We start from the raw sequence: 12,725 nt of genomic DNA on the forward strand, positions 1-12,725 counted from the left end.
AACTGTGTAGGCTGGATTTGTATAAAACTTTTTAGGACTGGAGAATTTCATGAAAGTAATCAAAAGTTAAAGGTGTTTGGGACCAGGACAATTTTTCAGCCCTCCCCCTTTATCCAAATTCATATACTTATACATACGCATACTATTATTAAAGTGTATTTGCTATTTACTACAAATTCCAAGTTAACTATCCCCGGCGGTCACTGGTATATTATATAGAGACTCTTTATATATAATCATAGATATAATAACCATAGATCTATGCTAGATATAATATATTAGGGAGCTACCATTTGATTTTAGGGGGGGGGGGGGGGCTAGGATGCTATTTGAAAAAAATAGGCAGGACAGGAGTTTTGAGTAAAAAAAAAGGCAGGATGAGACAATTGCCAAAAAAAAAAGTCAGGACGACAATTTAGGTAAAAAAAGTCAGGATAAAGTAAAAAAAAAAAATTTTCATCCTAGCCCCCCCATAAAAATCAAATGGTAGCTCCCTTAGTGACCGCCGTTGATAGACGGTCAACTTGAAATTGATAGTACATTGTAAATAGAAAATACACTTTATTTATAGTACATATATGCTTGATGATATTAGTATAGTATACTTATACATGTAGTATCAAAGTATACAGAAAAACGTGAAATAATTGTCCTGTCCCCAAATACTGTGTATATGTGTAATTTTTAAAAAGTCATAACCGGAAGTTTTGGCTATGCCTTAAAAGTCCGTCCGATGATGGAAACAATATCCGGACGTCTTTATTTTCGTTTTTCTCCCCCTAAAAAAAGAAGCGACATACAAAATGAGGTCATCTAATTTAAATAGTATAGAATAATGTTGATAGATATCATAAGTTTCAACAGCGGAAGTTCCTTGACTTGTATATTAAATCAGTTATAAGCAATCCTGATACATGAATGTTAGGAATAATATATGATTTTTTAATAGTTCATTTTGCTTGTGTTTTATTAGACCCAGACCATTGGAAGGACTTATTCCCGACATGTGCTGGGAAGCTACAGTCTCCGATAGATATCCAGACAGCTAAGGTTAAGACTGACACAAAACTAGGAAAGTTTAATTTCCATGGGCTCTCATTGGGAAGGGATGTGAACCTTGAACTTCAGAACAACGGACATGCCGGTATGTATAAATTCGCCTTTTTCAGAATCTAGAGGACTATGGATAATGAGGGCCCTCATGGGGTTTTTGATTATGTGATTACTTGGCCGTTTTTTAAATGATTATTTGATTATTAAGCCAAATATTTCATGATTATTTGATTACCTAGGACTGTATTTTTAGTTTATGATAATTTGATTACTAAAGATAAGCAAATATTTAATGATTATGTGATTATATTGGCAAAAAAATGGTGATTATGTGATTACTAGGACCCTCCATGAGGGGCCTCGATAATCTCATTGTTCGTAGACCAAAATGAAAGTAACGTAGCGTCATTGATTAATTCTATTGATTTTCACGTTTTAAACCAATCACAACGTTTTGGTGTAAGCTTTTGAAAATATTACCCAGAATGCATTAGATTCTAAAACGGTGTATTGGCAAAGAGCCTAATTGAGATACTTTACCAAAAATAAAGGGTATAGTTACCCTGACATTGAATATGTTGGGTGTACACTAAAGAGGCACTAGCTACGAGGTATATAAAAATATGATTGTATTGTGTTCAATCATTAATGAAAGTGAAATAATAAACTAGTGCAATAACAATTCGCTTTTAGCAGCAATTTTTGTTCAATAGTGTCAAAATAAGGTAAGAATTATTGATAATGAATTATTGCAAGTGAAAAATTAGACCTCATGGAATATAAAGATCAGATGTGAAATGATGGTTTGAATCCTTATTCATGTGACTTTCAATTTAAACTATTAGCTAGGAATGGATTACGCAAGAATTACGCGTGTTCAGTTATTAAAAGCAAAAGAATGTTAACAGTTAATACCCCTTTAGACTTACACACAAAGTAGAAACATTATCTCTTGGCAAACATTTCTAACCAATTTCTTCTTATAGAAATTAAATTCGGGGATTTTGAGTTTTAGACGCTCTTTTCTTGATGTCCCAAGAAGGTGTGATGTCGTTATTCGGCTATTTAATAACAACTCTTTACCTTATTTTGCACATTCTGTATACGTGTTTAACGTAAGTCAAATCTTGAAGCGAATAATTAATAAATGTACAATGTATTAATGGTACAAAACAAAAAAGTAAAAAAAAAAAACAGTAACATTAAGTTTGGACATACATAAACTCATCAAAGATACCAGAATTGATTTGTTTGTATTTGCGCTAGACGCGCGTCTCGTCATCAAAAGACTCATCAATGACAACCGCATCAAAAAATGTTAAAAACGTCAAATAAAGTACGAAGTTGAAAGCGTTGTGTGATGTTTGGTCAAATATCATTTATTACCCAGAATCAATACATTGTAAATTCATGCTATTCATCGTATTTATTTAAAATCATTCCAGTGCAAGTTGACATGACGGGTCACGGATCAGCGGTGTCTGGTGGCGGATTACCAGGAACGTATGTGGTGGAACAGTTCCACTTCCACTGGGGATCAGAAGATACCAGAGGATCAGAACATGAAATCAATGGAAAACATTTCTCTATGGAAGTAAGTTAACGATGAAACATTGCATTTTTGAAAGTGAGTAAAAAATGTGGTTTTATCACATGAAAACATGGTCCTGAAATAACTTGAAAACTAAGTGTTAAGGTCACCGTAAAAACTAGACGTTCTGATGACGCGAACACTATGTTTTTGTTCATCATGTTCATGTGAAAACTTGGTGTTTAAAACACATGAAAACTTGTTGTTTAGATAATGTGACTAAATGTTACAATATTTGTCACAAGAATATACTCTTTGTTTGCTAAACAAATCGCAAACGTTTGTTTTCAAGGTTAACACACATAACAAAAACATTAAACCAATGCTTCTACAAATATTTTGTTTTGTTTAAGACTTTGATACATGTTAGAAACTTGCAGATAATTTAGCTAAATGCCAACCACAAAAGTTAAACTAGGTGTGTTTCTTTTATTACTAATAATGTTGTTATACTAAATGCTCTAGCCATTTGATGATGTTTTGATCGGAAAATGCAGATGTATGTTTAGGCTGATCACACATTTAGTTTGCATAAGAGAGTAAAGACTGAACAAACGTAATAAAATGAGATTGTCAACACGATTTACATCACATATTACATATAAGCATATATATTTAGAACGCATACGATACACACTTACATACTAGTTGACCCTGCTTTATACTGAACGTGCAATCTCCGGTAAACAATCAATTATAATCATAATGAATGCAATTGTTGTTAAATAAAGGCAACAGTAGTATACCGCTGTTCAAAACTCATAAATCTATGGACAAAAAAAAAATCGGGGTAACAAACTAAAACCGAGGGAAACGCATTAAATATTAGAGGAGAATAACAACACAACATTAAAATGTAACACACACAGAAACGGACTAAGCATTAGACAAAATCCGATGAGAATAACCAATATAACATCAAAACCAAATACATGAATTTGGGATAGAAAAGTACCGTAACACGTCTTATAGTAATGTGAATTCACACTCAAAAATAGGAGAAAATAAACGACACAACGGAAACACAACGTAAAAATGTTACACACACAGAAACGAACTATGATATAACAATGGCCATTTTCCTGACTTGGTACAGGACATTTTTAAAGAAAAAAATGGTGGGTTGAACCTGGTTTTGTGGCATGCCAAACCTCGCACTTTGATGGCATTGTTAAATATAACATTAAAATGACAACATAATAATACAGGACTACAATACAAATAAATAGCAGAACGCATTTGGCAAAGAAACACATGAATAATAGATCACAAAAGGCATCAGGTTTAAAATTCATTACGTCAAAAACGCGCCTCGTCCAAACAAGACTAACCAGTGACGCCTAGATGTAAAAGTTCGAAAGTCAAAAAAAGGTACAAAGTAGTACAGCTCTGAGGATCAAAAGTTGAAAAAGGTTGTGCCAAATACGGCTAGAGTTTTTTGCTTGTGATAAGAACATCCTTATTATATAGAACAATTTATGCTATAATTGCAAACAGTAGATTTTATCAAATGAATATAAATATTTACATGATAAAACTGACGTCTTAACTAATTACAGAAAACAAAACCCGAATACATAATACATTGAAGACCAACACAGAAAATAGACACACCCGACTCAGTGACAAACCAGGCCTGAACGCAAAAAGTCATAACCATGACGTCACATACGAAGTGGTGAAATGGCACAATAATACGTCATGCAGAATGTGAATTTCTGAAACAGCACAAATATGACGTCATATTTGAAAAATTATGTCTAAAAAATAAGATAGAAATAGGATTGATTTAAGATTATAATAGAACTAAATACTGATATAACATTTAAACACAATGCACATTGCAACACTAATCAATAGCAAAATATATATTTTAGATATGTCTGGTTTGTTTTGAATCTAACTTCAAACATAAAAATCGTACAGATTACGTTGAACAAAATCAAAACTAATAAATGAAAGCGGTGATTAATTTTCTTTACCATAACACATGAATTTAATAGAAAAGACGTCAACCAATTTGACAAAATCCGATGAAAATTACAAATATAACATCAAACTAAATACATAAATTTGGGATATATAAGTACCGTAACACGTCTTATAGTAATGCGAATTCACACTCAGCAAAACAGTCACAATCGGGAATAAGTCACGTTCGGTAATTAAAAGATTAGACGACGTAATGACAAACCACAATCTACCATGTGGTAAAAATGTCCTTAGCTAGTTTGGTCAAAGACACATCATACGGATCAACTAATTAAAGTTTGTTGAATATTTTTTATAGCATACGCTCAAAATCCCAACAGTTTTAAAATCTAGACATAAAACGCTCAAGAGCATGAAAGCTAATTAAGCATGAACAAGAAATGTTAAGATGGTACAAAAAATCAAAAGAGGGAAGGATGATCGATGACATACCCTAAGAATGAAGCTTATTGACCATCTGAATAATTAACCACCAAAATACTAATGCATGTCAACACACAAACTTATCTTATTTTAGATGCATGTTGTGATGCACTCTAACAGATTTTCCAGCGTCAAAGATGCCATGCAGAGTAAAAATGGACTGGCTGTATTGGGCTTCCTTTTTGATGTAAGTTAGATTAAAACGTCTTATGAAAGAAAGAAAAAAATGACAACAAAATTTATCATGATTATTATGTTGATTGCAGGAGAAATCAGACAATTTTGACATTTAAAAAAAGAAATCTGAAAAAGTTATAATTAAACATATCAAGTAATAGTACAATAGACCTTCAACACCTGAATACTCTCAAAATTATATGTTCAGAAAAAGGAAGAGAAAAACAACAACGAATAACACGTTGTTTTGATAGATTGAATACCTTTTAAGGAAATAGTGAAATTCAAAACAATGCCCTGTTTGTTAGAAGGGCAGGAAGAGTTTTTGTAAAGGCTTTTGATCTGAATGTTTTGTAATATTCAAATCAGTGAGTATTAATTTGTCATTTGTTTGCTTTAGGTTGGTCCATATAATTCCGATTTTGACGAAATCATCAACCATTTACGTAATATAGAGCACAGAGGTAAGTAAAACAAATGGTTATTAAAATAAATCTGAAATGGCATTTCATCATGTTCATAATGGGAGGTAATTTGTTTCGAGGTTTGAAAATTGGTCACGATCAGTAAATGTTTTTTTTTTAAAAAAAATATAATTCAGCTTAAAAGTGCTTATTCAATTTAGAACATGTTGCCCGTTTAAGGATCTAAATGTATGAATCTATAGTGTATAATTTAGAGTATACAATCGCACGTACGCTTATGTTAACAATTTTCATTAATACTAGAACACATCCGCGAAATCGCGTGCATATATATACAGCTTGTGAACTGTTGTAGGATGATTTTTTGTAAAAGATATTATGTATGGAGGATTTCGTGAAAGATATCAAAAGCCCTCTCCCTTTTTCCAAAGTCCGATATTTGTTTTCTTTCTGTTAAATTCAATTATTTTCGTGTTTCTGGCCTCAGACCACAACTATTTTTCTCCTTTGCTACAATGCATCTTTTGGTAAAAGTCAAATTGAATAAAAAATTTGCACCGATTAAAACATGAAATAAATGTAACTGCTTATATATAGACCATTAATAGTCTCATAAAATATGCTTCTAGGACAATCCATCAGTGCCTTTTCTTTTGAGAGCCTTATTAACATGCCTATGGTAGGATATGAATCTTGAATCAGTTCTTCATGTGTACATTTTTAATTTTGTTCAGGGTCAGTGAAAGTGTGCACCTTTTATTTCTTTTTTTTTAATAAGTTTTGAGCTTCCACGTTCAAATAGTCGATCATATTATTGTTTAATCTGGTAATATTCAATTTGTATCTAACACGTACCCATTTTTGGGAATTTTGGTCCTCAATGCTCTTCAACTTCGAACTTTATTTGGCCTTTTTAAATTTTTTGGTTTCGAGCGTCAATGATGAGTCTTTTGTAGACGAAACGCGCGTCTGGCGTATACTAAATTTAGTCCTGGTATCTATGATGAGTTTATTTACAACCACTGGGTCGATGTCACTGCTGGTGGAGATTTATTTACCCGAGGGTATCACAAGCCCAGTAGTCAGCACTGTTTGTGCTGACATGAATTGTCATTGATATGGTTATATTTATAAATTTACTGTTTACAAATTTTTGAATTTATTGAAATACTAAGGCTTTACTACCTCACGCATAGATAACCTTAGCTGTATTTGGAAAAACTTTTAGGATTTTTGGTCCTCAATGCTCTTCAACTTCGAACTTTATTTGGCCTTTTTAACTTTTTTGGTTTCGAGCGTCACTGATGAGTCTTTTGTAGACGAAACGCGCGACTGGCGTATACTAAATTTAGTCCTGGTATCTATGATGAGTTTATTTACAACCACTGGGTCGATGCCACTGCTGGTGGAGATTTATTTATCCGAGGGTATTACAAGCCCAGTAGTCAGCACTTTTTGTGCTGACATGAATTGTCATTGATACGGTTATATTTATAAATCTAATGTTTACAAATTTTTGAATTTATTGAAATACTAAGGCTTTTCTACCTCAGGCATAGATAATCTTAGCTGTATTTGGCAAAACTTTTAGGAATTTTGGTCCTCAATGCTCTTCAACTTCGAACTTTATTTGGCCTTTTTAACTTTTTTGGTTTCGAGCGTCACTGATGAGTCTTTTGTAGACGAAACGCGCGTCTGGCGTATATACTAAATTTAGTCCTGGTACCTTTGATGAGTTTATTTGCCCCTCATTTTGATTTATGAATATTTTATAAGATATTAACTTGTCATAATTGATATATGTTGTAACAGTACCAATGTTAAAACTATCCAACGGAGACAAAAAGACGTAGAAGTTAGCATCATTTATTATGTCACTGTATGGCCTTAAAAAAAATAACCAAACCCTATACCACAAAGCAAGCTATAAAAGGCATATGACAAATGCTAAACAATTCAAAAACTATTCACGGTATCAAGACAATTACTAATTCTACAAACGAAGGAAGAGAAGTTCCGAACACTGGCTAGATTTCTGAGGCAAAATAATAAAGTCTTTAGGTAAATAGAAAAGCAAACAAAAACAGAAGATTTCTAAACACAAGTAATAAAAGCTAAAGAAGTAATTAAAATCTATAAATGACTATCGGGATTGTATTAATATGAAAGCATCTGAGTTGAAATATATATCTATTGATGCCAGGCATAACTCCCAGATTATTTTCCACCTATATATTAAGCAGACATTTGTATTCGACAATATATATAACAAAAATCCCCAAAACTACTGTACATGAAGTCAGAATAAGTTTAGCTAATAAATGTTGCATTACACATTGTTTTATATTCTTTTAAACAGATGACCATGTCATTCTTAAATCATTTAGCTTGGCTTCGCTGTTCCCATCAACAGATTGCTACTACAGATACTATGGTAGTCTGACAACTCCAATGTGTCATGAAAGCGTTATCTGGACATTGTTCAAACAGCACATTTACATTTCTGAATCTCAGGTTTGTAGTGTTATTTAATTTGTTATACTGAATGTCCTATCAACATTGTCTTTTATAGATGCATTTTATTTAAAGGTATTTTCTATGACGTCACGTATAATGTTCAGCGTTACGGGTACAGAAAAAATCAACAGAAGTGAAGCAAGATGTTTTATTTTATTTTTTTGACAGTCAAACAATAAAATCTGAGTCAAAACTAAGAACTTAAGCATTGTCTTTAATTACTTGTAAATTCAATTCAATGTCCTTTATACTATCGATTTTTCATTGGTCTGTACGAAAGGGTGACATTAAAAAGGTGTCTCCCGCTCAAACATGGGATAGAGTAAATTGTCTCCCTTGTTTTAAAAACGTATAAAAATGGCATTTTAACGTGAAGTATAATGAAATCAGTTACGACATATTTTGGTTTTGTATCTATTATCACTTAAATGAAAGCAGGTAGCTCAATGTTTTTCGTCATTGTTTTGGTTTTGTATCCAATGTAACTTTGATTTGTGATTGCACCTTAACCAATTTCCATATAAGTGTGGTATGTGAAATATCATTACAATTCAATCTTGCAACGTAAGGAATTGCGACATGTTTATTGGTGTAGTATCAAATATCACTTCAAATCAATCTTGCAGCTTAACCTGTTACGTCATAGTTTTGCTTTTGTGTAGAATATCGCTGAGATCAATCTTTCAGCATTACTTATTTCGGCATAGTTTTCTATGTATCAAATTTTAATCAAATTATTTTTGCAGCTTAACCAATTCCGACATCTAGGGAGAACTCATTTCCCGGGATCGGAAGATCTTATCAACAACTTCAGGAATCCACAACCAATTAACTGTCGGGTTGTTACCTCCAACTGCATTGGGTCATATACTTCTATGTATACAAAGGAGTCAAAGACGGGAGAAGGAAAGAGTTATGCGGACGATAGAAACAGTTACATAAAGAATTTTCTAATGAAACATTTTCCATATTTAAAATGGAAAGTGTAACCAAAAGTGGTTTTCGATGAATGAAACCTCAAAGTTATCAGGTGTAATTTAATAAAAGAGATTATAATCATCATACTCATGATTTTTTTAAACAAATGATTCTACATCATCGAGCATTGACATTTCACCAAATGTGTGTGGTTCTTATCTCAACATATATTGTTTTAACATAAATTACATCTTTTGTTCATAGAACAAATAATTGACAACGTTCACGATAATTTCTATTCCAATGATAATGACGCAATAACAAAGGTTGAGTCTAGAAAATTATTGACATGGTCATAACAAAAATTGCAAGGATACAACGGAGACATTAAAAGTAAAAGAAAAACGGACAACGCCAAGGCCAAAAAAAAAAAAGACGACAAGACGACCAAGTCCATGAAACTTTATACAAAAGACTGATGAGCAAGAACCTAAATTATAAATTAAAACCTAAGGATGAACTTCGAAACAGTTTAACATTTCCTTTTCCCGAAATGGCACCACCGTCTTGTGCAAGCGATTTTAGATTAGGTTTTGTGTCTCATTCGGTGAAGGGACGGAATTTTGATTATGGAAAATAGAACATATCCGTGTTAATCTGTGACACAAGTAATGGTAGTCTCCTTACCGACCCTTGCCAGTTTAATCTCTGAAAATTTAAAATGCAAATGTAAAACGAATATGTTTTCGTTATTTCCTGTTGGTACCGGTATACAAATTACATAGTGGTGCTAAAAAATAAAACAGTTCGAAAGCCAAGTTGTAAATTGCTAAAACAAAATGTTAATTTGACAGCATATGGGTCAAACTTTATAACAATATGTAAAGATGACATTCTTAACAAAAACCACAATTGTATAAAAAGTCATTCAAAATATTGTAGTTTCTATATTAAGTAATTTATTGTGGTTACTTATTATGGCAGAAGTTTACAATGTATTCAGAACATGCAGAATATGAAGTATTTTCTCTTTTTGAGTATATTGAACATGTTAAATTGCCGATGATATTTTACATTAAATGATGACCGATATTTAAATCTCAGTAATTGGTAACGAAATGTAATACAAGGTAAGAAATACAAAAAATATGGGCATCGACAAAAATCTAAAGAGCGAGATCGAGTTTTTGGACAAGGTAAATCGCTAGTAGTAAAAACCAAAACGTTAATCAGGAATGGCATACACATCGTAAAAATACTGATGAAAAAACTGTAAAGAAAATGTAAACTAATGAGTTTTGTGTTCTATTGTTTGTCTGTCTTTTTTCTTTTTCAGTCATGTTAGTCAGTGTATTTGTTATCTACGCGTTTGAATGTCCTTCTGGTATCTTTCGACCCTCTTTCATCGGTCAAATAATTTAGAGAATTCAAAGTGATTGTGAAACTTATGTTGAAACGACTTCATTTGTTTTTCCTAAAAACTTTGCTAGAGTACTTTTTTGTAAAAATCAAACCCCAGAATATCATATATACATGTATATATGATATACTCTTAGTATTCGAATTTTAGAATGAGGATGATTTTCGTAACATTTTATTTTCTCTTTATTTTTTGTAGATACTGATAATGTATTCAAAACACAAAATACAAAAATTGTTGATTGCGGTTACTCTTTCATTGTAATTCATGGCCACGGTATACATACTGAATTAATGTTTCAAAAGGGCCAGTTTATGAGAGTCGTCCCCAAGGTGAATTTTGTCGAAAACAGATGTGATCGCAAGACATAATTGTCAATGTGAGAGTGACAATTTATTTTCTTCTGCCGTTTAGTGATTGCCAAATTTTTTTATTCAGCCACTTTTGGTCAAACTACAAAATTTGGGTACGCTAATTTCCACTGAAATTATAAGAATAATGAAAACATGGTGATTTACAGATTACAATTGTGCAAGTAAAAATCGATTAACTGAGTCTCAATAAATAAATCAGGACTCTTGATCGTTGCAGTGCAAGTGGACAGGTTATTTCAGTCTCTTGTTAAGCTGGGATAAAATGTTCTTAAATAAAGTGATTCCCTGTGCCTTTCTCGAGTAACTCTGCTGCAAGAGGATACTTGGAAGAGCAAAATCATAATAAATTTATCTGCAAAATCGCACGCATTTTGGTGTAATTTGTCAATCAGAGACATCTATGTCGATTATTCTTTTTAATATTTTGTAAATTTTACAAATGTTATATTTGTCCTGATATTTGTTTGTGTTTTTCAAAAAGTATCGGGTTTCTTATATAAATATTTTCGTTTTCAAAAATCATGAAAGATATCAATATATAGGATATTACAAATTTTAATTCGGGCTTGTGCACAATGACAATTCGACGCAAACAAAATCAAAGTCGACAAATTGAAAAACAAATGCACAAAACGACATAAAAAATGAAGACCAAGGAACACGACAACCACATTAAACTGGGGGTGATATAAGATTTCCTGTAAGGGTTGGCAGATCCGAAAGTGCCAACTATTGCGTATTTTTTTCTTTCTTTTCTTGTAGATGCTGATAATGTATTCAATATAATAGATATCTGACGTTGTAGAAATACCGAAATTGTTGATTGTGGTTACTCTTTCATTGTAATTCATGGCCACGGTATACATACTTAATTAATATTTCAAAAGGGTCAGTTTATGAGAATCGTCCCCAAGGTGAATTTTGTCGATATCAGATGTGATCGTAAGACATATAATCCACGAGATATCTAACATTCTATCTTTTGTATCTAGTGTATCTTGCATATCGTTTATCTAGTATAAAAACAAACTGGGGCCTTATGTTTATGCTTCGTGCACACGCAATTTCATATTATGCTGGATGCGACATAGCAAACGATATTTATTCTTCGTTTAAATGATTGTATACCCAAGTATACATTTTTGGGTGAGCTCTTTTTATCACATTTAATTTGAATCTAAATTCTGACAAATGATCAGAGGAATTAGTGTATATCTGTTTTATTGTTTTGTCACGTCGTTTTTTTTTGTTTTTTTTTCACTGTGTATATTCTCGTTGACCGGGAAAATTAACGCGATATAACAACTATATCGAATTGCTCAAGATGTTGACAACAACAAACTTGATTGATTGACAGGTTTTCGATAACTAGTACAAATAAATACAAGTAGTACAAACAAGAAGTCGCATAATTAAGAGAACTTTCAAGATAATTGCATTTTGTACATTATGCTCTTCAACATCGTACTTTATTTGGCCTTTTTAACTATTTTGAATTCGCGAGTCACTAATCAGTCTTTTGTATACGAAACACGCGTCCTTCATAAATACAAAATCAAATTCATGTATCTTTGATGAGTTTATTTTGACATACATGCGAAAAATTGAAGGATTTTATCATACAGTTTAATAATATCCGTGTTAATGTAATTTATTTTTATTTTTATTTTATATATAAATTGATTAGGTAATGACACCAATCGACAGATTGTTGCTTATTAATATTTCGTAACATGGTACTGATTGCCTTTGATGTCAAAAAATGTGACATATATGATTAGAAAAAATTTATAATAATGGAAAAAGATATTTTAATTAAAGTAATATAATTCAAT

At 32.0% G+C, this 12,725-nt stretch overlaps 1 protein-coding gene across 1 annotated transcript in view; it reads left to right on the plus strand.

Annotated features, from left to right (window-relative positions):
* The window catches only part of LOC143074129 (uncharacterized), a 39,357-nt gene that overhangs the window by 7,975 nt on the left and 18,657 nt on the right, over positions 1 to 12,725 (plus strand). Inside the window, exons 3-8 of the mRNA XM_076249675.1 lie at positions 974 to 1,144; positions 2,499 to 2,647; positions 5,154 to 5,246; positions 5,637 to 5,700; positions 8,021 to 8,175; positions 8,925 to 9,161. Coding sequence (XP_076105790.1) covers positions 974 to 1,144; positions 2,499 to 2,647; positions 5,154 to 5,246; positions 5,637 to 5,700; positions 8,021 to 8,175; positions 8,925 to 9,161 — 869 coding nt within the window. The remainder of the gene's footprint in view (positions 1 to 973; positions 1,145 to 2,498; positions 2,648 to 5,153; positions 5,247 to 5,636; positions 5,701 to 8,020; positions 8,176 to 8,924; positions 9,162 to 12,725) is intronic.

This window comes from Mytilus galloprovincialis, chromosome 5, assembly GCF_965363235.1.
Source record: "Mytilus galloprovincialis chromosome 5, xbMytGall1.hap1.1, whole genome shotgun sequence".
NCBI lineage: Eukaryota > Metazoa > Mollusca > Bivalvia > Mytilida > Mytilidae > Mytilus > Mytilus galloprovincialis.